General features: G+C 33.2%; 2 protein-coding genes across 2 annotated transcripts; one reads left to right on the top strand and one right to left on the bottom strand.

Moving 5' to 3' along the window:
• The first annotated feature begins 525 nt into the window (after positions 1-525).
• On the top strand, positions 526-15,666 carry LOC139524335 (anion exchange protein 4-like). Its single transcript, XM_071319095.1, has 5 exons — positions 526-617; positions 2,351-2,689; positions 12,818-12,847; positions 13,967-14,080; positions 15,567-15,666. Exons 1-5 carry the CDS (start codon positions 567-569, stop codon positions 15,570-15,572), a joined length of 540 nt encoding a protein of 179 aa, XP_071175196.1. The 5' UTR covers positions 526-566; the 3' UTR covers positions 15,573-15,666.
• A 3,701-nt stretch (positions 15,667-19,367) lies between these two features.
• LOC139524294 (cytochrome P450 1A1-like) lies at positions 19,368-21,020 on the bottom strand. The gene has a single exon (XM_071319036.1). It carries the CDS (start codon positions 20,904-20,906, stop codon positions 19,398-19,400), a length of 1,509 nt encoding a protein of 502 aa, XP_071175137.1. The 5' UTR covers positions 20,907-21,020; the 3' UTR covers positions 19,368-19,397.
• Positions 21,021-27,650: the final 6,630 nt, after the last annotated feature.

The raw sequence follows: 27,650 nt of genomic DNA on the forward strand, positions 1-27,650 counted from the left end.
CTTCATTAGGTAGTGTGTCTTGCTCCATTGATGTCATTTTATAAATTTATGACGTCATTGCTGCAAGTCCATAAAACGGACGTCGATTAGAGAATCAAAAAAAAAATAGAGGGACATAAAATTGGCCGTTGATTTGTAATGTTATTATATTGTGACGTCAGAATTGGACGTCGATTTTGAGGAACTATTTACTCTCCAAAATGTAAAAATAAATTAAGGATTGTCGTAAATGCAAAACATTTATGTTATATGAATTTAAGGCGCAATTAACAACATGTTGTGATTTCATCCCAACTATATACATTGACAGTCTTAGATACGCTGTCATATATTAACAATTTTCTCCCTTTCTTGAAATATTCTATAAAAATCTGTGCCTTTATTGATTAGGGGATTATGGCCTGACAGCACGTATGTCCCTTCTCTGGATCAAATGTAATCTATTCCTGTAAACCATCAAAAGGGGAAACGGAAAGTGTTTCCTTGTTTGTAATGCGTTATGAGCACCGGCATTATAGCGTTATTTCTTGATTCACTTCTTGTTTCAGCTTGTGCCCGTGTCTGTTATGTATGGTGTATTTCTATATATGGGAGTATCAGCTCTGCAAGGAATGCAGGTAATTAGATATAGGGAGATGTGGTACAAGTGCCAATGAGACAACTCTCCAAGTAACAATTTATAAAGTAAACCATTATAGGTCAAGGTAAGACCTTCAACACTAGTGTAAACCCATTCAAACGGGAAAACCAACGGTCTAATTATATTATTATTGAGTACTAATTTCTGTGCATTGGTGATGATAACAAACTGTTATAGTATTCGAAGTGTTTTAAATAACATGATGACTTCTAAAACAAATCACGTTCTCTCACATGAATCGTATTTCCCTCTCACGAAAGTGTTCGTCTCAATCACTCAGTAGGTTTATGACGTATTGGAGGACGTCAGCATTGTAAAAGTTTAGAACCTAGATAACTTTACACATCTTATTATTCCTATGTTATTACAAACTCCGAAACAATCGGAACTATTCGTTTTTTAGCTCACCTGGCCCGAAGGGCCAAGTGAGCTTTTATCATAACTTGGCGTCCGTCGTCCTGCGTCTATAGACTTTTACAAAAATTTTCTCCTTTGAAACTACTGCGCTAAATTTAACCAAACTTTGCCACAATCATCATTGGGTTATCTAGTTTAAAAAATGACCTGGCCAACCAACCAAGATGGCCACCATGGCTAAAAATACAATATAGGGGTAAAATGTAGATTTTGGCTTATATCTCTGAAACCAAAGCATTGAGAGCAAATCTGATATGGATAAAATTGTTTATCAGGTAAAGCAGATCTATCTGCCCTGAAATTTTTAGATGAATCGGACAGCCTGTTGTTAGGCTGCTGCCCCTGAATTGATCATTTTAAGGAAACTTTGCCGTTTTCGGTTATTATCTTTAATATTATTATAGATAGAGATAAACTGTAAACAGCCATTATGATCAGCAAAGTAAGATCTACAAATAAGTCAACATGACAAAAAGTGTCAGATTACCCCTTTTGCCCTTTATCGTCAATTTTTTGCAATTTTTCGTAAATTTTTGTAATCTTTTACAAAAAACTTCTCCTCTGAAACTACTTAGACATATTTAACCAAATTTGGCAACATCATCATTAGAGTTTTAGAGTTTTTAGTTTTAAAATTATGTCCGATGACCCCGCCCGCGAACCAAGATGGCTGACATGGCTTAAAATAGTAATAGGGTAAAATGCAGTTTTTTGGCTCATATCTATGAAACCAAAGTATTGAGAGAAAATCTGAAAAGGATAAGATTGTTCTTCAGGTCATGATCTATCTGCCCAGAAAAGTCAGACCAATCAGGTAACCCGTTGTTGGGTTGATACCCCTGAATTGATAAAATTTTGCCGTTTTTTGTGATCATCTTCCATAATAACCAAAATGTTCTATTGACCCCTTAAGGAGTTATTGCCCTTAAAGAGTTATTGCCCTTTATAGTCAATTTTTAACAATTTCCACAAATTTTGTAGATTTTTACAAAATATTTTCCACTGTAACTTCTTGGCCAAGTTCATCATAGATAGAGATAATAGTAAGCAGAAAGAATTTTCAATAAAGTAGGATCTTCAAACACATCACCATCACTAAAACACAATTTTGTCATGATTGCATCTATGTTCTTTGTTTAACATGCACATAGACCAATGTGAGCGACACATGCTCTTTAAAGCCTCTAGTTCTACTTCTCTTTTCTTGTTTGATCTTACTCTTCAAAAATTTGCATGCAGAAATATAGTATCTAAAGTTTTCATGATCATTTATTAACAAAATTTATTTTACAGTTTATAAAGCGCATTATGATCATGTTTATGCCAGCTAAAGACAGACCAGACAATATGATTCTTCGCCATGTGAAGATCATTCGAGTTCACCTGTTTACATTTCTGCAAATTGTATGTGTTGGAATTCTGTTTTCCATATCACCGGTCTATTCTAGTCTTATATTCAAAAGTCATCCGGAACATATAAAATGGATGATTTACCTTTTCCCTGTAATGGTACTATGTACATGTTTTGCAAGGAAAGGAATGGACATAATCTTTAGAATGGACGAACTAACATGGCTTGACAACCAGAACTTAGAAGACGAAATGATGAAACAGGAAGACTCTGGAGATGACGTAAGATTTTTTTAATTCATTTCTTTTATTAATTATTACTAAGAATTGAAACCAATGCTTGCGTATTAAATTTTGAATGATTCATTTTCTTTCCATTTGTCGCTTTTTGTTTGTTTCATATCTTTTATATACAATGTGTTATAATTGTTCTAACAATGACAGAAATACGTGTTTAAATCAATAAAAGATATGTCAAGCTTTAAAGCTGGAAAGTTTACTCGATGGTTTATTTTCGCTTATTACCACGATTAAACAATAATAATGAAAAATGAAAAATCACGGGCAATGAAAGCAAGAAATAAAATCTTCGACTGTGTCTTTCACTACAACTCGAGACATATTGACATGGACAATTAATCTACACTCAATGGAAGAATAACACCAAATAGAATATTACAATGTATACAATACATTGTAAAACATAAAATAAAAAAGTATTGACATAGTAAGTTTAAGCACTTGTCATTAACATTAAGGGGTGTATAGAAATCGTTTTTAACCGGTTCGTTTGTCGTAATATTTCCATCATCATTGATACATTAGAAATAAACATAAAAGTAGAGTCTGAACAGTTTGATTTTTTTATGCAATACATCTTTGCCCCTATTTTGGTTAAACACAGATGAGACTTCAAAATTTTCTATTTTTTCTCAAATACTGTTCTTTTTCAATTTCATGGCACTCTTTTAATCTAATTGCTATATGTTTCCCTTTTTATAGATATATTTCACTTGTCTTTTTTTCATGTTTCATGACTTTTCTATCTCATTCATATCAAATATAAGTTCAATACCAGAAAAATCAACCTATTTATTGTATGACAACTTTGGATGGCAAAGTGAACTGAGGCCTTCAAAGCATTCTGAAATTTGAACAGACGTTTCTACCTTTAAATGAAAACAATAGTTTGGTTCGCCTTAAGCCCTTTTCTGGAGTCAAGTTTAATCTATCCCCCCTTAAGTTTTGAGGACATCATGATTATATTCGGTTGACCGATAGGGAATATCTAAGTAACACATAATCATTGATATGTAAATTGTAGTCATAATCACGTCATATTTTCTATTTTCGTCAAAAATGACATTTTTGTCAACCAAATTTTTCTTTTAAACTGATGACGTGAGAAGAAAATACTCCAAGGATTCGAGTTCATTTGCAAAATATCTAACACAAGGTTTGCGATAAAGGTCATTTATTCAGAAACCATAAAAACATAATACAACTGAATGATATGAACAATTATGTAATAAACCAAAACTGAATAAATGACAATAATTTGCAAAGGTGGGGAATAAATACCGCCACAATCCCCAAATCACAGAGTTGGGGAGCCGCCACCCGAGAAACCTTGGAGATAAATTTTATAAGAGTTTGATTGATTGATATAAATGTTTGCTTTCTTTACATCCAATTGCAATCATTTCATTCAAATTAAGGACCACATTAAAATGAAAAGAGAAAGTCTTAGAACAAATTTGTGTATAAAATAAAGCATTGCTCCATGTCTGAATATTAAGGTTATAAGATTATAAAAAAGCAGAGCAAGCCATGTTGACCTCTACCTTTTATGTTTGACAAGTACACATGCCAATGTAAGGCAAACTCTTTTGATCCCTCCCTACATTTCCATAGCATAATTAATAAAAATTACAACTTCTTATTATATTCAACCTATAAAAGGTTATTAAATATATTGAGATAAAAAAAAAATTTATAAAAAAAACAAATACCTTGATGTTATGTATTTGTGTACGGAATGCAGAATGTAAAACAAAAACATTAATTGAAGAAAAAACACATATGCATACATGTTTATACATGCAGATATATGATAAGCAAAACAGATTTAAAGAACAAAACAATAATGTGTACATAACTATTCAAAACAATGTAATAAAGTGATAGAGCAAGCTCTGTTGACCTCTATCCGTCGTCACATAAAAAAGAGTGATTTGCTGGTATTCTTAAAACCTTACTGAACTACTAGAATGTAAAGCAAGCCCTGTTGACCTCTTCTAAGAAAATTACTTTTTGGCAAAGCAAGCCCTGCTGACCTCTGCCTAATACATGATATAAAAGTGTACAATTTGATATAATTTAATCGTGCGTTTATTTAATGATAACACTCTTTTAGCTGTTTAATAATGCAGCACCTGTTTTAAACTATGATCCTTGTAACATTCTGGGCTTACGGCTTTAAAAATTAAAGGGACTTCAACAAGGACTTAATGGAAAACGCCCAATGATGTACCACGTGAGAACTGAAAAAGGGGGCGAACTTAACGAATATTAATTCTGCTTTTTACTTTCACAGTTAAAACCATGTTTCTTGGACCAGCTCAATGATAGTTTCAACAATTTTATATGAAACTGGCGTTTATTCAAGTGGTTTTTCAAAAGTAACATCGATACTTTCTCTTAAATAAAAGATTGGTTGTGAATTAACACGAATAAGCTAAAAAAAAATCTGCTTTCCTTTTTAGCTCACCTGGCCCGAAGGGCCAAGTGAGCTTTTCTCATCACTTCGCGTCCGGCGTCCGGCGTCCGTCGTCCGTCGTCCGTCGTCCGTCGTCGTCGTTAACTTTTACAAAAATCTTCTCCTCTGAAACTACTGGGCCAAATCAAACCAAACTTGGCCACAATCATTATTGGGGTATCTAGTTTAAAAAATGTGTGGCGTGACCCGGTCAACCAACCAAGATGGCCGCCACGGCTAAAAATAGAACATAGGGGTAAAATGCAGTTTTTGGCTTATAACTCAAAAACCAAAGCATTTAGAGCAAATCTGACGGGATAAAAATGTTTATCAGGTCAAGATCTATCTGCCCTGAAATTTTCAGATGAATCGGTCAATCGGTTGTTGGGTTGCTGCCCCTGAATTGGTAATTTTGAGGAAATTTTACTGTTTTTGGTTATTATCTTGAATATTATTATAGATAGAGATAAACTGTAAACAGCAATAATGTTCAGCAAAGTAAGATCTACAAATAAGTCAACATGACCAAAATGGTCAGTTGACCCGTTTAGGAGTTATTGCCCTTTATAGTCAATTTTTAACCATTTTTCGTAAATTAAAGTAATCTTTTACAAAAAGCTTCTCCTCTGAAACTACTGGGCCAAATTAATTCAAACTTGGCCACAATCATCTTTGGGGTATCTTGTTTAAAAAATGTGTGGCGTGACCTGGTCAACCAACCAAGATGGCCGCCACCGCTAAAAATAGAACATAGGGGTAAAATGCAGTTTTTGGCTTATAACTCAAAAATCAAAGCATTTTGAGGAAATCTGACATGGGGATATAAATGTTTATCAGGTCAAGATCTATCTGCCCTGAAATTTTCAGATGAATCGGTCAATCGGTTGTTGGGTTGCTGCCCCTGAATTGGTAATTTTGAGGAAATTTTGCTGTTTTTTGTTATTATCTTGAATATTATTATAGATAGAGATAAATTGTAAACAGCAATAATGTTCAGCAAAGTAAGATCTACAAATAAGTCAACATGACCAAAATGGTCAGTTGACCCCTTTAGGAGTTATTGCCCTTTATAGTCAATTTTTAACCATTTTTCATAAATCTAAGTAATCTTTTACAAAATCTCCACTGAAACTACTAGGCCACAATCATCTTTGGGGTATCTAGTTTGAAAAATGTGTCCGATGACCTGGCCATTCAACCAAGATGGCCGCCACGGCTAAAAATAGAACATAGGGGTAAAATGCAGTTTCTGGCTTATAACTATGAAACCAAAGCATCTAGAGCAAATCTGACAAGAAGTTAAATTGTTAATCAAGTCAATATCTATCTGCCCTGAATTTTTCAGATGAATTGGACAACTGGATGTTGGGTTGCTGCCCTCCAATTGGTAATTTTTAAAGAAATTTTGCCGTTTTTGGTTATCTTGAATACTATTATAGATAGCGATAAACTGTAAACAGCAATTATGTTCAGCAAAGTAAGATCTACAAATAAGTCACAATGACCTAAATGGTCAATTGACCCCTTAAGGAGTTATTGCCCTTTATAGTCAATTTTTAACAATTTTCATTAATTTGGTAAATTTATGTAAATTTTTACCAAATATAGTTCTCTGTTACTAATGGGCAAAGTTCATTATAGATATAATTGTAAGAAGCAAAATCATTCAGTAAAGTAAGAACTTCAAACACATCACCATCACCAAAATACAATTTTGTCATGAATCCATTTGTGTCCTTTGTTTAATATGCACATAGACCAAGGTGAGCGACACAGGCTCTTTAAAGCCTCTAGTTCTTTTTCTTTTTAGAAACCAGACCCAAGTGAAAGCAAATAAATCAAGCAATATGTCCTCGTACTCTGCCTTTATCATTTTTGCATATGATCGACTTATGAGTGACCAGCTCAGGATTTTCCTTGCACATTTATTGTTGGAGGAAATGCTATGTCGTTTTTGACGAAAATAAATTAACAATTAGTTACATTGTAGTGTTGTGTCGTTGTTCTCCTCTTATATTTATGCGTTTCCGTCAGTTTTAGTTTGTTACCCTGTTTGGCAAGGTATTTGTTTTATTTTTTATCAATTTTTTTTTATCTCAATATATTTAATAACCTTTTATAGGTTGAATACAATAATAAGTTGTAATTTTTATTCATTATGCTATGGAAATGTAGGGAGGGATCAAAAGAGTGTGCCTTACATTGGCATGTGTACTTATGTATCAAACATAAAAGGTAGAGGTCAACATGGCTTGCTCTGCTTTTTTATAATCTTATAACCTTAATATTCAGATATGGAGCAATGCTTTATATAATACATATTTTTTCTTTCTCTTTTCATTTTAATGTCGTCCTTAATTTTAATGAAATGATTGCAATTGGATGTAAAGAAAGCAAATATTTATATCAATCAATTAAACTCTTATAAAATTTATCTCCAAGGTTTCTCGGGTGGCGGCTCCCCAACTCTGTGATTTGGGGATTGTGGCGGTATTTATTCCCCACCTTTGCAAATTATTGTCATTTATTCAGTTTGGGTTTATGACATAATTGTTCATAACATTCAGTTGTATTATGTTTTTATGGTTTCTGAATAAATGACCTTTATCGCAAACCTTGTGTTAGATATTTTGAAAATGAACTCGAATCCTTGGAGTATTTTCTTCTCACGTCATCAATTTAAAAGAAACATTTGGCTGACAAAAATATACTTTTCATCATAAACAAATTAATAACCCCTTATTTTATTGAAATGAGGATTCCTTTTTGATTTTAAAAATAAATATACACCTGTTATACTGGTATTAATTTTTAAAACTAAAATTGTTAACAGACATTTAAATGGTTTGTTCTAATTAAGAGTTTTGATTTCTTTTTCTGTTTCAAGCCAATCACATATATTGGTATGTCAAACTATAAGAAAATATGATTCTGATAGAAAAATAAGTGAACTAACCTAAACAGTTGACTAATAACAGATGATTATTGTAGATTCATCAAGTAGATTATCGGCCTTACTTTTATATATAGAAAGCGGAAAAAGCTCTTTTAATCCTTAATAAATTACTAATCATTTATCTTTCAGACACAACTTACACAATCACTTTATGTAATGTAGATCAAAACAAAAAGGCAATAAGTAAATCTATCATCTCTCTATATCAAACATCTTATATATAAATTTGTATCTTCAATAATGAGGTCAAATGTGTGTGTCTTGAGATGTATATTGAAGGGTCTGTATAATTATGTAAAACTGGGGTTGATTAGTTATGTGGTCAATATGATTGGAGGTGGGGCATTGTTTGTAAGTACCCACATTGTCTCTGATTGTTTGGTGATCATGACAGTTGTTAAAGATAAACATTCTGGAATGAATTGCTCCAAAAATATCCAAAATTGTTCACATTTTATATGTGCATATGTGCACAGATATGAGAATTATAGGGAACTATATTTCAGTGTGTATACATTTCATAGATTTAGTAGATAACCTGTGTTTGTTGCTAGAAAGGCCAGTGCCTTATGAAAGATTTAGAACAAGTTCCAATCTTTCCAAAAAATAGGGATAAATGTTTTAATCAACATTTATAAAATATTCGTTAAATTGCTTTCTTGTAATTGTATCCAAAGGACATAAAACAACATTAATAGGCGAGTGACTTATTTCAAAAAGACGCTTACTTAACGACTTTAATGCACCCACCTAACACACGGCTGTATTATATATCATTCGAAAGCTGTTAATCTGTACTTTCTGTTTTGCCCGGTCGTAAAAAAATCGTACGGTGCAATTTTTGTTAAATCAAGGTCAAAGGTCTTGAAAAAACATTCTAATTTTTGCGATTACTAAATAAAACGCCATTTTCTAATTCTTGTACCATAAAATTTTCCAAAAGATCATATGAACTTTATGGAACATGATACATAATTTCCAAATCAAACAAAAAATAAGAGATTCGATGCGCAAAATTTCCCGAAAATTGAAATTTATCACAAATCCTAAAAAAAAAGAAAAATTATCCAAAAAGCAAAATATATCTTGGGGAATCGATATTTGCATGCCTAAAAATAGATAAATGTATATGTTTCAGGTCAAGGAATATTTGTTTTGTAATTTTAAGATGCAATTATTAATTAATGTTCATGGAACAGCCTTCTATTGAAGTGTTTGCAGTTGCCAAAAAATCTGCCATCTGCAAATAGCGATCATTTTGTTAATCTATGTTAAAAAAGCACATCGCTAATTGTGAATATCAGGGAGAAGAATGATTTTCCATAATAAAAGAAGGGGTATTTAACGTAAGAAAAGAATATATGTGAGGTAATTGAGGTTAAAATATGTTTTTTACGAAGTCAAACTTTTTTACTTTTTGTAATCATGTTTAAATGCAAACATTACTTTGCGACTAAATCGTAGGCAACATTGAAATAAGTAACCTTGTTTAGAAACACTTGGTTATCTAAAGCGGGATGTAAACGAACTAAATAAAATGCTGCTGCTTCTTGTTTAGTTTAAATTATAGTAAGTAATATTAAATGTGTTTAGAAGTTTAATCGCTTTAATTATTTGAATAAAAGATGCTTTGAGCATTTTCTACATAAGCTTTAAAAATACCAATGCATGTCATTGTGTATGTAAAACACTATAAGCAGTTGTGAAATAACAAAATGAAAAAGTTAAATACCCTTCCAGACCTCATAAGATCATTCGCTGTTTTAGGAGTGTTCGTTTTCATGGTATGCTGTGTTTTTTGGACTGTTGTTCGTCTCTTGGACTTTAATTTTATTTTGTTCGTGGTTTTAATTAGCTTTATTTGATTCATGGTTTGAGATGTTGATTGTCCCTTTGGTATTATTTTACTTTAAAGACATTAACTTGCAGTAATGAAAATCGGCCAAAAAATCACCTCAAAGTAAAGTGAAGAAGATTAACGCAAAAAGACAAATATCCGCGAAAATAACTTAATTTGCTCACGGTGATATATATATATAGAACAAAATCGTTATCATGATACATTTAGCTACACTGATCTATAATTTTTAAACTTTTTACTACTTGAATAGTGACGAAATATATTAAAGGGACATCAAACTCATAATTAAAAACAAACTGACAAAGCCGGGCAAAAAACGAACAAGACAAGCAACAGTATACAAAACACAACATATAAAACTACAGATTGAGTTACACAAACCCCTAAAACAATTTTAGTGAACTCAGGGGCTCCCAAAGGGTTGGCAAATCATGTTCCACATGTGACACCCGTCTTAGTTTAAACATATTTATTTATAGTGGATTGGGAAACATGTTTTGCAACTTAAATTAATCGCTTTCCACTTTGAGGGTGCGAGTGCTGCCTTGTAGCGGCATTAGCCTGCTCTTTTTTGAAATCTACAAAGGTGTGTTTAACGTGCAAGAGATATGGCTCTCTTTTAAGGCGGGTCAGCCATTTATCGTCCCCTTCCGACGGACTTTCATCGTTTCCTCAAGACCATACTCACAAATGGTGTCAAGGAAGAGCCGAAAATTCAGTCCCTGAAATTTTCATCACGGAACGGGATTCGAACCAGGAACCTTAAGTTTGTGTTAGTAGTCCGATGCACTGACCACTACACCACGGCTCTCTTTTACCCGTCTTGTGGCTCGTGTATTGCCTAACTCGGTGCCAAGCCTTATTCGGTTGGTGACATTCACGGCAGAAATGACGGCAATTTGGTTACGTCGATGGAACTTATCAGTCGTCATCTGGCGAAACAGATATCTCATAATTGTCAACCAACTCGTAGTGGCGTCCGTGAAATTTTCAAAGGGATGATTTCAACTTTGCATTTGAACTCTGGTTTAAAACATGTTTAAACCACCATTTTTCTTCAAATGTTCTGTACCAAGTCAGGCATATGGCAGTTGGTATCGAATAATCTGTTTCTTTGTATGTTGGCGTTTGTTTTTGTAGCAGGTCTGTGTTTCTGTTATATCGTTGTGTTCCTCTTATAGTTGATACGTTTTCCTAAGTTTTGCTTTGTGACCCGGATTTATTTCAGTTACTAGTAAATCGATTGATGACTATTGAATAGCGGTATACTATAGTTGCCTTTATGCCTTTATTTCAGAGGAGTTGAGGCTCAATGAAATCGGTCTCCTCCTTTAGTAGTATAGATATATAGATATGCAAGCATTGCTATAATGTTGTTACATAGAAATGAAAAGTTTATAATTTGGTAGTAAGGGGTGTTTTTATGGGTTGTTTTATGCTCATCTCTTTTGTCGTAAAACTTGTTCTCAACCAACCCTCATCATCGATTTCAAGATACGTGATAGAGTAAACTATATCTGTTGAGTTTTTTATTTTCAATTTCAATGGAAAATACGAGTCCAACATTGTCACAAATTTTGCACTTTTCAGTGAGATGACATCATCTATATAATGGAAAGTGAAGTTTCAAGATAATGATAGCTTCTTTTCAGTCGTCATCAGAAACTCTTGCATGAAGTCATCCTCGTATGAAAAATGAACTAGTCATTCAAACTATTCAGAAAGTCTAGTTGTAACTAGAATCGTTGCGTATTAATGGATATTTTTTCTTCAAAATTATTCTTATTTGATAAATTAATGCATGTAAACAATGAACAACGCAATTTACGCAATCAAGTAGTCAAGTTTTATAATGTGGTTACTAGTTTTTGAAATTCTTTGAAATTTCAATTTTCATCAATTTATTTTCTATTTATTTTGGTCTAAAGTTTCAATTCACATTAAATAAATAAAATGTCTTTTCACTCCATCAATATTTATAATGAAGCTTCGCAACAAACAATTAGAAAAGTCGAAATATGTTTATTTCAGTCTGGTAGTTACAATGCAGATTGCAATATCTTAGTTTCACCCCTTTTATTTCAAGCAATAAGATGATTCGCGCACATATTTTTTTACTCTAAATTTTTCAGATTCTTAAGAATTTGTTTATTAAATCTTATATTGACCACATACCATGTTTAAATAGGAAGAAATGCTTAAAAGCTGTTTTTTCGCAGATGGCGGTATTTTGGGCAACTGTATGCGTTGTTATGATTTGCTGTTTGATTAGAAGTAAGCATAATTTTAGGGAATTTTATGATGTCAAAAACTTCTTTGATAGTCATTACAGGGTTTTACTTAGTTTTAATTGATTAGCATTTGCACCAGAAAGAAAAATTTTGGTTTTCACACATTTTGTTAACTTTTACTCGAATTTCAGGAAACATGTGCTCTCTGTCAAAAACACGCTTTAAATATTAAAAAATGCATTTGAATAATGACTGTTAATCTCTCTGCTAAAAGTTTAAATTGTTTGCATATGTGAATTTAGTATATAAAAGTCATATTATGCAATCAGGCTGAAATCTTAGAAAATATGCTCTTATTCGTCCTTGGCCTTTGATCTTGATTTTACGGAAATTGCACCGTACGATTTTTTTACGACCGGGCAAAAAAGATAGTACAGATGGGTAGCTTTCAAATGATATATAATTTAGCCGTGTGTTAGGTAGGTGCATTAAAAATTTAATTTTATGGTTAAAGTCACTCGCCTATAACAGGTACGTGACAAAATTAAAAAAAAAAAAAAAAAAAAAACTTTATTAAAAGTATTTTGGGTTTTTTTTTTAACAGCAGAGCACAGACAGGAAACTCAATCCAACCGTAAGTACAGCATTCGTAAACATAAGGAATAATAACAGCCGATTCCAATGAGTGTGTATGTAAAGTTAATATCTTTGATTAGCTTGTTTGTTAGCTGAACCGTGGTCATCATTAGGTAAGGTAAACTACCCTTCTTTCGAAGTAGTGTAGTCCTACAGACAGATCGATTGGTTATTTTTCCTTACCGAATAATGACTTCACGGTTCAGCTCACAAGCAAGCTAACCGAAGATATTACCTTTCCCTACACACTCATTGGAATCGGCTGTAAATACTAGAGCAGTTTAGCACTAGAAAACGCTTGATATATATCTATTATAGAATTTATTTCTAATTTTGTCATGGTATTTTTTTTATACTAATATCAATCACCTTCTTATTGATTTTTTGCAATCCTATATTTCTTATTATACCACATCTTCTTATTTTTAAATAGCCGCTTTAAAGTCTTTTTACGCTCATCCGACGGAAAGCAACCAACAATCAATCAACCAATCTTACTTTTATATGAATTAGCTCATGCTCATCTTTCGGTCGAACATTGGGTAACCTTTTATTTGCGTTAACATTAATCTTATATTTTTAGTCTTAATATTTAGTTTGTTAGACATACATTGGCAGGTATACAAAGAGTTGATATGAATGCCAATGAGACAACTCTCCATCGGAGTCACAATTTGTTAAAGTAAATTATTATAGATCAAAGTACTGTCTCCAACATGGAGCCTTCAGTTGGCTCACACCCAACAGAAAACTATAAAGGACCTGAAAAAATGCTAATTTAAAACCATTCAAACAGGAAAATCAACGGTCTAATCTATACAAAAAACGACAAACGACAAACATCTTTTTATAGTGTGTCTTTCTATGTTCTGTTGTTACACTATTGTTTCAGGTAAGGGTAATGTAAGTACCTATATTTAAAACAATTAATAACACAAATAAATCATGCACCAAAGACTAAAATCAACTAATTTTAAAATCACATCCCAGGGATTTAGTATTTTAACGTCATGAACAATATATTATAATCAATGCATATAACACGATGCTTTATAAAACATAATGCATTACATTACAGAGAAAATTTATATAACCAACAACAACATTATCATTTCAGGGTAATATATCGTGGTATCTTAAACATGACAAAACATTTACTGGTCTTTCTAAGGAGGATATTGTAAATGATTTCCCAGTAGAATTTCTAAGGAATTGTAGGAGTCAATCAACTGTAAGTAATGATGTTGTTTATTCTCAAGTAAGAGTATATAGTTTAAGAATTTGTTAAACTCCAGTGTCGTAACTTCCGATGAGGCAGACATGATGCAAATTTGATTTTCTGGCATATAAAAGAGAGAAAAATGGGGAATGCAGCGCTGGAAACATTCTTGCATTTTCATATCAAGAACTAAGTAATGCATACTTTGAGTATGAATATTTAATGTTGACGTGCAGCTTCTGTACTTTTATGTAAACTACGTTAGATATCAAACTCTCTGTCTGATAACCATATCCCTTTAAACCGGAATTTGGTTCTGCAATTATTTATTTCCCGCGATATAGTTTCTTGACCACTATTTTGATATTTTTTACATTACAATATAAGCAGTAGGTTGTGCTAGCCATATAACCAGGTTCAATCCACTTCTTTTCTTAAATTGTCCTGTATTAAGTCGGGAATATGGCAGATGTTATCAAATAGTCCGTTTCTATATATGTGATGAGGTTTATTTTTGTTGCACTTCAGTGTTTCTGTTGTTCAGTTGTCTCTTACAGTTGATGTGTTTGCCTCGGTTTTAAGTTTTTAACTCCTTTTTTTTTCTCTAACAATTTATCACTTTTACTACTGTTGCCTTTATTTGAACGCTGATATTCTTACCGACAACATTTAAGAATGGCAGATGTTTGGAAATTAAAACTTAAAAAATCTAAATCAGTTGCTGCCTTTATGTTAATTTTGTATTTCGCTAGAAATACACACACAATTTAACTTCGAAGGATCGTTCATTCGGGCTTAACAAATACCATTTATGAAAATGTCCGTACGAAAATGAAGAAACAGCTGTGGATGTTTGATTTTAACAATTAACGCGTGTGTCCTTGATATCAGTCTCAGAAGGAACCAAAACATGACTAGTTCCATTAAGAGTCGTTTGTTCTTTCGATTGGGAATTATATTGGTTTTTCATGACGAAAAGGGAGGCGGCGAAAATCAAGTTAGAAGTCAAAATTTGAAGGAAATATATACAAGATGGGTAAATGCTTTAAAATTCAAATAATAGTCAGAGCGACAGACTTAAACATAAATAACTGGGACAATTAAGCTATAAATTGTATATGTCACAGGCATTTTCTTGATTTATGCATTTTGTTAAAAAAAAACAACTTTGAAATCAATGAGGGAAATTCGTTTTGGTTTTTTTGTGCAGCATGAACGATTTTGTCTTCGTTCTGAATGGGAACATTTATATGAAAAGTGTCACGCTCTCTAAACGTTAAGAACTCTTCCATGGTTGACTGTTGGACGGTGACTCTTCCTCCATGGTTGACTGTTGGACAGTGACATCTGTCTTATACAACATACATGTACCTTCTTTTTAAACGGTAGTCGAAATTCCTGTCCTTATATGATCAAGGGTCAAAGATCAATCTTGAAATAAAGCTAAGAATGTTATAACCATGTAACCCATCTTCTGCTTTTCTATTTTTTTTTCCAGATTTGATGGTTGTATTGATCTACGTTGTGTACCCGGATATTGCGTCATCTTCTGCAATGTTAATCGCATTGTGTTGCCATTAACGGATTTTTTTTTAAAATGCATGAATTTCAAAATATTTTATAACCATGTAAATACAATGTATTATAAGAAATGTTTTAATATATATAATTTGATTAAAAGGATTTTGGGTGTAAAAGAAGTTAGCTCTTTTCATTAACCTATGATAACACATTCGATAAAAAAAAAAAAAACATGAAAATTACACCAATATTGTTTTCCTGGTGCCTTCAGGAGTATTAGTTATGCTTTGGATCCGTCTTCAACTTTCTTTGCTTATCTTAATAGTAGTTTACAAAACGGCATTTCATAAGCAAGATGATTTGGAAAAACAAGTTCAAACAGGTCAAAAGGCTTTTGAAGTGTGCATCTCCCTTTTCCATACCGTTTACCTCTTGTGACTTTATTATTTGTGTATCTCCACTTATTGCAGTTCATTCAAAACTTTATTATTTGTGTATCTCCACTTATTACAGTTCATTCAAAATTCTCACTAAAACTGCTTTTTTTCAAATCGATCTGTTCAAATGGTCACAAATCTTAATCTATTGCAAAGTCAAATCAACAAGAGAGTTAAAAATGTTCTTGAAAATAGTTTGTTTTTGATAAATTTGTGATCGAGGGAGAGGCTGAAAGAGAATCTGATTAAAATTACTTGTAAACGTTAATATATATAACTGGGAATGCGATGCGAAACACTCAATTAAGTATTTGATGCTAGTTTTCAAACTTTTTTCTTTTAATCAAATATGCTTTCTTCCTTTATTCATGCCCAAGCTATGTGTATCTACGTTGTCTATTCTTGTTTTGAAACAAATTTGGATCCCCCCCCCCCCCCCCAAATCAGTATGTACGTTAATGATAAGAAATACTCGTTTAAGGATAACAACAATCAAGCGTTTTTATACTAGGAAAGATGTAATGTATGTTGCTCCAAAAGATATGTTGACTGTTTAGTATCACGATTTTATTTACACTGTCCCTAAATTTGGACCCCCCCCCCCCCCCAAATCAGTATGTACGTTAATAATAAGGAATACTTGTTAAAGGATAAGAACAATCAAGCGTTTTTTATACTAGGAAAGATGGAATGTGTGTGTACTCCAAAAGTATGTTGACTGTTCATTATCACGATTTTATTTACTTTCCTTAGCATAAGCAGTTCCACAATATCTCTGAAGTCCCGTTTGAAACCTGACACCTTTTGTTAGCTATTATTCGTGTGTGTTTCTGTCCTATATGTTCTCCCGTTTATTTGTACTGTAATCCTGTCATGAAATGATGTCATTTTAATGTTATATTTAACATTACCATAAAAGCGGGAGGTTTGGCATGCCACAAAACCAGGTTCAACCCATCATTTTTCTTAAAATGTCCTGTACTAAGTCTGAAAAATGGCCATTGTTATAATAGAGTTCGTTCATGTGTGTGTTACATTTTAATGTTATGTTTTTGTTGTGTCGATGTTCTCCTTTTATATTTGATGTGTTTCCCTCAGTTTTAGTTTGTAACCCGGATTTGGTTTTTTTCTCAATCGATTTATGAATTTCGAAACAGCGGTATACTACCGTTGCCTTTATTTGATTCGATATAAAAAAAATGTAAGTTATCTGAAAAGCGGTTTTGTGGAGCATTTGACATACGAAGCAATATAATATATAGTTGTTTGAGAAGACACTTACAAAATTGGTAAACATTTATTAACCTAAATGGTAATACATAATTATATTATTTGGTCATTTTCGAAGTTTATCTCGATTTCTAGACTTGTTTTCGTCGCTACTTATAAGTATCAACAATGAAGATATTAAATATCTACTAGTATATAATAAGTCAGAAACGTTTTGATAGAATATGTATTATCAAAACAAGTTGGAAAATAATTGAACCCATCAAAAGCGGCAATGCCTACTGAGATATTAGATTTTTTGCGTGTAGATATTTTGCGAAGAAGTATAAAAGAATATCGATTTTACATTTAGAACGAACTTTAAATAAAAACATCGGATTTCTTACGTGTAGGAAATGTATTATGCAAAGTGTGTCTGCAGAACGCTTCTACTTCATAAACTAGGTCGAACATGCTGTCAATTAACTATAAGTCAGCTCGAATAGTGCATTTGCCAATTACCGATTTGATTCTTTTATTACACACTTTTTAAACAAATTACTTCCCTTTGTCAATCGTAGACTGGTTCCATACCGGACAAAATTGGCTTTTGCCAATGCAAAGCATGATGAATTGAAAGTGATGTATCGGCGGTTTAACTAATTTTATCATGAAAAATAATTTCTGATGTCAAAAGTATTTAGTTAACAACAAATTAATGTAATTATAAGATTTGAAAACCTTATAGATTACTCACATTACACACAGGTAGATTTGCTTTTTCTGCTAGCACTTCATTGTAGGGAAAACGGTACTATCATATTTTCCCAGCATTAGGTTGGCCTTTTGTGTATCAAAGACAGGTGAAGGAAGTCAACTTAGGAGGGCTGTGATTGGATGTAAGGGTACAATATATTTTTTTATTATCTGTAACTGAATAACTGCAGTGTGTAAATTTACAATATAAATTTTAAAACCTATTGAAATATTTTCTAGAGAATTATTCGAAAAGGCTTCCAAAAGGAGTAGGTCCGGTAAGGACCGATTTTGGCCTCAAATTTCAGGTTCATCTGACGAAAGATGTTGACCACTTTTTAAACACTTAAGTGTCTATTTTATTTGATTCAATTAATTTATGTGAAAGATTTTAACTAATTTAGTCATTAAAAACGCTCCGATTCAAGCTCAAATATGAAAAATCTACCAAATATGCTGAAAAATGTCACTTTTTATATGGTTTTTCTCAAAAATGAAAGTGGCCGCCTCCGTGTTCATCCTCAACCTTTATATATGGTATGTATTGTCATCAAATACAACTTACATTTAAATATTTTGGATGAACACGAATGCGGCCACTTTCGTTTTACACGGAAACCGTCTAAAATTTAACCAAAATGCTAGAATTGTGAAGATTTCAGTAATTTAGCATGACTCAATGGTGCTAGTACTCTATATATGTACATCGTATTGTCAAAAACAGCCCATATTTATGTAGCAGAAGCATTCTACTGTCCAATAAATAACTAAAAGTATACATTTTAACAATTTTGTAAAACTGCTATATTTTGGGGCCAAAAAGGGGTCTTACTGGATAATTTTTAAAATTATGTGTAAAATGACGGTGGGCATGGATAACATAAACAAGCTCCGTTGGAAATTGGTCATGATACTATTTGGCTTCAATTTTTAAAATAGAGTAATAAAGTACTAACACCACACATAACTGTTTTATCTAGGTTTATATTATAAAAACTGGTAAATTTAGAAAATGTTAGTATTGTCGCCTATGGCAGAATAACTTGGGTAGTACCGTTTTCCCTGTAAATATGAATTATTGTTCCTCATAAGGGAGACAACTGAAAAAAAAATCTCTAATTACAGGGTAACTTACGGGAATTGGCAAATAGCCTACTATTGCTTTCTCACAATGACTCGTTCCTTTGATTAACTTACATCTGTAGAGTCAAATTGTTATGTGCAAACTAATAAAAAGCCAAATTTTTATGAGCAAACTAATGAAAAACCTCTATACTAAATACTAAATATATTTTAATATACTGTATATATATATACATATATATATATATGAACGTATTTCTAAATATATCTTATACTTGTAAGATTATTTGTACGGATTGAAAGTAGATAAATATGAATACGTTCTAACATCTTTCGGTCACTTTAATCTCGTAAGGCACAGGCTTGCAAGTTAATCCAAAAATTGGTTCAAAGTTAGGTTCTGAACACAATTCCATTTCAAATCTTTGGAAAATATTGGTAACAAACAAAAAAAGTTCCATTTTTGCCAGAAATTCTCCAGGACACCGCCTGCGTCCAATACCAAATGTAAGAACTTCATCTGCTTTCTGCTGGTTAATTTGGTTATGGTTGTCTAAAAACCTTTCTGGTGAAAACTTTTCGGGGTTTGTCCATAGTTTAGGATCCCTAGCTGTGGCATATGTATTACAAAACACAACAGTACCTTTCTTAATTGTGTGGTTTCGGAACACTGTGTCGGTTGTCGTTGAATGTGGAATCGCCATTGGAACCACAGTAGCCAATCGGATTACCTCTAACATCGTAGCTTCGGTAAACGGGAGTTTTCCTTTGTCAGTTAAATTCGGCTTTCTATCTCCAATCACGGAGTATATTTCTTCTTGAACCCGTCTTTGTACATCATTATGGTATGACAGATATAATATTGTCCATTCTAGCGTAGTCGAAACGGTCTCAAATCCAGCACCCATAAAGTCTGATAAAGATGACAAGATATCCTCTTTTGTAATTCCATTGTAAAGTTCCGGCGAATTTCCGTATTGTTCCGCGGCGGAAAGCAATCCATCCGTGATATCCCTGTGATTATTATCGTCATATGATTTTACATGTTCATTAACTTCAGAAGATACCACCTTTCTGTTTAATGCGACCACTTTCTGAAATCGTATAGCTTTCCAGGGCATAACAAATCGCAACCATGGCATAACATCAAGAGGGTTTCCCGATCCGGCCGTTTCGACAAATATTTTTGTATTGTCGATGAACTTCAAAAATTGTTTATCCTCACGACAGTTTCTTGCAGACCCAAAACAAAGCTGGTATATTATACATCCTATTCCTATAAATATGTCATCATGGGGGCTGAAGTGGGTTTCTTTTCTCTCAAGAAAGCTCTTGATGACCGTGTCTATCTCTTTATTAATGACGTCCTCTGTTGGGTTATTTTTAGCCGAAACAAATTGTCTGAGAACGTGATTTGCAATTTTTCGGTGCATTTTCCAACGAGGGGTGTACGATCCAAATGCTAAACTCTTCATGTTATATAAACTTATCCCTGTGTAGAATTCAGGACGGTCTGAGAAAACTTCTCCATTGTCCATCAACGCTTCACGTATTGCCTCTCTGCTGTTTAAAACAATCGTTGGCCAACTTCCCATGCGAATTTTAAACACGTCACCGTAAGTTCTAGATATGTTCATTAATGTTTCAGCTGGATTACTTCCAAGTAGCGGCAAATGTCCAAGAATAGGAAAGCCCCACGGACCAGGTGGTGAACGATACAAATCATTCCAAAGTTTCTGAAAAATTTTAACAAGCACAAGAGTGACTGCAAATATCAAAATATAAAATCTAATTCCAATTCCTTCATAATAGGAAACTTGCAACTCGTCCATTTTATCGTTGTAATTATTTAAAATACACTAGCACACTCTTCAGAAACTTTCTATACAAGAAATATTATTTTGTTATATAAATGCAAGGACGTATATTTAGATGTTAGTTATACCGTATACGTCCTTGATAAATGTTTTGTTAGCAAGTTAACACGTATATGGACACGTGTCTGGTCATGGTTTTAATATTTACCTGGACTTTACATAAAGTGGGTATATAAATACATGTACTCTCATATATAAGCCATGTAACTGAAAAAGAAACACAGGTTAAAATTTTCATTATACGAATAACCTTTACATACCTAAGACACCTAATTACATATACATATACCCAGTGTAACGTTCAAGGTTAATAACAGCAACACTAAAGGTTTCAGATAAAAGCGAAATGGAGTTTTCAACTATTTAGCTCAAATCTATGGTTGTTCTCAATAAAGAGAAGGTAATATTAACTGGGTTTTCTTATTATAAAAAAATCACAGTATTCGCTTTCAACAAAGTAAAAATAATTCACCAGTGACCAGTCTTTTGAAGGTCAGTGTATGGAACGCCAACACTGTCTTATTATGCCCAGTTTGCCTTATATATTGTGCATTTACCTTTATTTGATGTGCATTTTACCTTATATATTGTGCATTTACCTTTATATGATGTGCATTTACTTTTATATGATGTGCATTTACCTTTATATGATGTGCAAACACCTTTATATGATGTGCAAACACCTTTATATGATGTGCAAATATCCTTATATGATGTGCAAACATCCTTATATGATGTGTTTGTGTCATTATATTATGTGCTTGTAATCTTATATTATGTGGTTCTATTTACTTCATTATATGATGTCGAAACGTCATTATATGATGTGCTTTTATCGTCGTTATGGTCAATGAACATGATTACGATTAGAATGATTACTGTCTACGTCATAACTGATTCCGATCTGCTTCTGCGGAGTAACCGTTACTACTAATTAGGATCAAATCTGTAGCTACTGTTTTGAAAATGGTTGAGACTTGAGATAAACCTTGGAATGTTAGTACCTCGTTTTTAGATGCAAAAAAATCACATCTGATATTGTTGGAAAATTGTAATAATATATATGAATTGCAAAGTTTTGTTTAAATCGACGGTGGAGTCTTTAATGATGAGCATACGGAGTCTATAATACGGTTGAGGTTATTAAATTTAAGAAATAATTCTTTTGTGTCATGCTCTATGATTGTTTTAACGAGGGAAGGCATTATATTTGTCAATTTCGGTATACCTAACGTTTGCATTTTTTCTTGAAATACACGAATTTTATTATTTTCATTTATGTAAATATTGCCTTTCTGATCATTTTAGTTGTTCGAGTTTCTCTTTATATATTCTCTAGATAGACACATTTGGATGGAGAGTTGTCTCATTGGCACTCACACCACATCTTCCTATATCTACAAACAATTGTAAAAAAAATCGGACTTCGATAGAGTAATGGCTCATATTAGGAACCGGTCATTTGTAACCCCAAAAAAAAGAGGGGATAGGAACAAATAAAGGGGGCCTTTCATTTTATCATTTTTGGAATGGAAAAGTGTCATTCAATTTTTATAGTTATAAATTTGCCGCGGTATAATGTTATGGCGAATTCTTTGTCAACCGTAGGCATCAATCTTTACGCCTCATTCCGCTCACCTGAATTGTAAAAACCTGAAAATTTAGTTTCAACAATTTCTTCTAGCAGATAATTTTTCATCTGATGCTGTTATTAAATGAAGGTGTGGTAAATAGTAATGAAACCACAAACGGCAAATCCAAACTAAGTTCCCTGAAGTCACCAACAACTTTCAGTACTTTGATTATATATGTTACCTTGCAAGAAAAGGTTTCGCTTTTATTAGTTATCAAGATAATAGCCAATTAAACAACAAAACTCTGAATAGCCAAAATTGCCCAAAAAAGAACATTCACTATAGAGTATAATTCAGACTCACTGCACTATTTGTTTTTTAAAATCTATTATGTTTCCAGGATAAACGCAAAATATTAAAAGCCGCTGCCGTAAATCTTCATTTTGAAACATTCAAAACACCACTCTCTATCTGTAAGAGAAGAACAGGTTTCAGTAAAAAATAAATAGATGCAGTGTTTTAAGTTTATTTAGACACAAGATTACAGATATTGTGTGTTTAAGCTTTGCTTACGTCGATCTAAAAACGCTCAATTCTCTGGTTTTGTCGTATTGATACACACCTTCGAAAATTTGAAGGCTGAAATTTCATTGGCTGATGTAATATATACAAGGACAGAAAGGTAAATGACGTGTTGTCAGATCCTTGTATCCAAAGCTTAAACAGATGATCTGTACATTATATATTTATAAATAAATGCGTTAGACATCGACTCTAGTGTGAGGGACGGAGCACGTGTATTTTCTCGTTCAAAATTAATAAAAAAAAATAAACATGGTTTATTAATTCTTTTAGGTTTCATCATTGTTTTTTGTTCCTTTCCTCATTTTAAATGGAAACAAACTATTTCGCTTTCCTTCTGAAATAGATAAAATCTCTTTCAAGAAACTTAGAATCAAACATTCACCCCCCCCCCCCCCCACACTCACATACAAATATCAATGGTCGGTACGTTAGCCCTGTTTAATTGAGTCTAGAGTAGAGATGTATACTATATGAGCGGCTTCCACGAAACCTTTAATTTATAGTGCAGGTTACTGCATGTCGTAGCATGTTCGCCTTGAGTGAGGGAGGTCGTGGGCTCGAACCTCGGCCGGGTCAAAACCAAAGACTTTAAAATTCATATTTACACGCGGAAATAAGGATTAAGAGCAAAAGCTGGTCGGCTCGGAATCAGAAAAATATGTCCGGGTAAGGTGACATAAATGTCTTCCTTCGGAATGCTACCTTTTGAACAAGCATGTTAGAAAATCCAGCTCAGAGTGTCGGTCTAGTACAAAACAGGGTTAATATTCATATCTCATTAACATATTTTTGTACGAATATGCATATATCAATTTGCCGCTTGACCTCAAGAATCCACGACCACCCATAATAATCTATAGTTGAAACTGTGAAATATATGCACAAAAACATGATAAAAAGCTGCACGTATATGTAATCCACTGAGTTCAGGTTCATTCCATATCTCCTTTAATCCATTTCGGGTGAAAGTAATGTGCGCTCGGTGGTCGAGTGGTTACATTGTAATTTCGGGGCCTATCATAGCTGAATATGCGGTATGGGCTTTGATCATTGTTGAAGGTCGTACGGTGACCTATAGTTGTTAATTTCTGTGTAAATTTGACCTCGTGTGGAGAGTTGTCTCTTTAGCATGTCTTTTTGTGTCGGGATGTATATGTTCCCGGCCATGTCCACTTGTAGTTTGTCCATCTGATGAGTTAAGCCTTTTTCAACTGATTTTTATAGTTCGTTCTTATGTTGTAGTGTTATACCACTGTCCCAGGTTAGGGGAGGGTTGGAATCCCGCTAACATGTTTAACTCCACCACATTATTTATGTATGTGCCTGTCACAAGTCAGGAGCCTGTAATTCAGTGGATGTCGTTTGTTAATGTGTTAGATATTTGTTTTTATTCATTTTTTTTTACATCAATAAGGCCGTTAGTTTTCTCGTTTAAATTGTTTTCAATGTCTTATCGGGGCCTTTTATAGCTGACTATGCGGTATGGGCGTTGCTCATTGTTAAAGGCCGTATGGTGACCTATAGTTGTTAATGTCTGTGTCATTTTAGTCTTTTGTGGATAGTTGTCTTATTGGCAATCATACCACATCTTCTTTTTTGTAAGTAGTCGAACTGCTGTATCACTAGCATGTCAACACTTAGGTGTGCGATTTCAAATCCCGTACGTGGCAGGTAAGCTCGACTCCATTCTTAATTGACCATAATTGTCTGTTTTCCAAACGAAGGTCAGGGGGTCTCTCCGGGCACTTCGGTTTTCTCCACCAATTTAAACTCGACGCCACGAAATAGCATAAAAGTGTTGAAAGTGGTGCTAAATAACAGTCAATCAATCATCCATACCGGTATACTTAGGGCCTCTAAATCTATATATTTAGTTTCACAAAGTCAATGTATGAAATCAGTATACAGAGATAAAAATAATAACTATTTACAGTATATACAAGACAAGAGAGAGAGGTTTCAAAATTACTAGGCCAGCTTGAGGACAAACGCACGTGTTTATATTTTTTTTATAAACGAACAAGCTGAAGTTGAAATTTTACAGAAATCTTATACATCCTTCCTGTTTTCAAGTTTTCGTACAAGGCTTAAGGCCTAATCGGATAAATGTTTTTTGTCATATTAAAATTTCCCGTTTTAGTAACAACAATTCCTAAATTGTCTTATCATCTCAATGTTAGTATCATTGTAAGAAAGTCGGAGATTTTTTGGCTTCCGTCCAAAAAAAACACCACTAGAAAGCATTGAGTTGAGTCTGCAGGTCCTGTGCTGTTTCAGCTAACAACACTGTGTCATCTGCAAACAATATAACAAAACACTTAAGATATATTTCTTATTCTCTTTCCAGATCTTCTGGTATAGTTCTGTTAAATCCTGTAATATTTTTAGTCACTAAGAAATTATTTTAGTCAATCAAAAGTAAATAAAATAGTAAAGGTGATCAGTTTTCTCCTTGTCGAACACCATTGTCACAAGCAAGCAAAGTATTCCGAATTATAATTATACCACTGTGTATCATCGGTACAGCGGATATAGCTTTATAGGTACGTCGAAGCGTGAAAAAACTATATACCGTACATTCATTTAACTATGCACCGTACAGAAGGATTTATGTGGTCAGCTCTACACAACGCTTCTTGTCTGAATAAAATTTTGAAAAATAAGATATGTATAAAATATTTCAAGGCCAATTATTGAAACAGCCATACTTATTACGCACAAACAGTGGCCTTCAATCAGAAAAAAAGTTGCAACGACTATATAATCATATCGGATGAGACGAGCGCCAACTTCTTTGACAAGTATTTGTACATGTTTTTAGTAAGGGTTCTTGTTTTGGGCAAATAGTGAGACTTCTCTAATCACCAACCTACGACCAAATCATTTCTTAAAACCACAAATATGTTTAGATTGAAGTACACATTGATATAATGTAAACAAAACGAAGATTTTCTTACCGTGTCAGAAGAAAAATCGATCACGACCCCTTGGTTAGTTCCTATATCCGCTGTACCGATGAAACATGGAGATGCCAGCGAGTGGGTAAGTGTTGAAACAAAAGTGATGACACAGTAATAAGGTGGACACAGTAATGACAAGGTTAATGCGTTTTATTCTATCTTTTTTTTAAAGAGACGAAAAAGAGGAACAAAATGCAAAAAACGGGCGTCACCCCATTCATCTCGGTTGGAAAATAAAATATTAAATATCCTAAATTGGAGAAAGTGTGTCAAAGTGTTTTTTCCCCCTTTTAACTCAATAACTGTATCGTCTACGTAAAATCCGTTGCCATTACCGAAAAGGATCAAAAGAAGTATCACAATGGGAAAATCCGATCTAATCGGACGAAAAATTAAATCTAAAACACTTCATCAAGAATCAACCCCTTGCATCTCGGAAATTGTTGACGCTACTCCAAATCTGTTGACATACTTGTACTTATGTTTCAGAATGAATTTTACTAGCAATTAAAAAAATCTCCATTAAAATAAGTTGAAAATAAACAATCTGTATATGCAAATATGTGCTCATTGTTGAAGACCGTACGGTGACCTATAGTTATTAATTTCTGTGTCATTTGGTCTGGTGTGGAGAGTTATCTCATTTGCAAAGATACCACTTTTTCTTTTTTTATAATTACCCACATAGACATTTCGCATTTCGCGGACACTACGTCGACTAAGCTTGCAGTCTTCGAAATTGGGTATTTTCTCACATAATTGGCGTTTTCTGTGGAAAAAAGATAGGTTCAAAGACAAATTAAAAGTAAAAAACACTACATGTAAACGTCATATCACAAATATTTCCGACTTTGTATGGTTTTAGAGGAGTTGCGGCTCAATGAAATCGGTCTCTTCCTTTAGTAACATAGATTATATGATATACTAGATTGAATATCATTGTACATATTCAATACTACATTATTCATCTTACCCTTTACAGATTAATATTATTCAATAACATTTTATAAAACAAACCATCTCGCCATATTATGCATCAGTCACTGAGACAACTCTCCATCCAAGTCATAATTTGTAAAGGAAACAATTACAATTATAGGTCATAGTACGACCTTCAACACGGAGCTTATGCTTAAACCGCAAGCTACAAAGAGCTCTTAAATTTGTTTTATCATTTTCTCCACAGCCGGGAATTTCTTCAACTAGCTCCTGTATTAACTTATCTTAATCTTCAACCGGAATTTTTGAAACGTTGATTTTGTTTTGTCTCATTTTACTTTTAAATTGAACTTTCTCTAGCGATAGACACATGTTTGAGCCGGGTTAATAGTTTACAGAAGCAGATCGGAATCAGTTATGACGTAGACAGTAATAATTCTAATCGTAATCATGTTCATTGACCATAACGACGATGAAAGCACATCATATAATGACGTTTCGACACCATATAATGAAGTAAACCTAACCACATCATATAAGATCACAAGCACGTAATATAATGACACAACCACATCATATAAAGATGTTTGCACGTAATATAAAGGAAACTGCACATCATATAATGATATGTACACATCATA

This window comes from Mytilus edulis, chromosome 5 (genome assembly GCF_963676685.1).
Source record: "Mytilus edulis chromosome 5, xbMytEdul2.2, whole genome shotgun sequence".
NCBI lineage: Eukaryota > Metazoa > Mollusca > Bivalvia > Mytilida > Mytilidae > Mytilus > Mytilus edulis.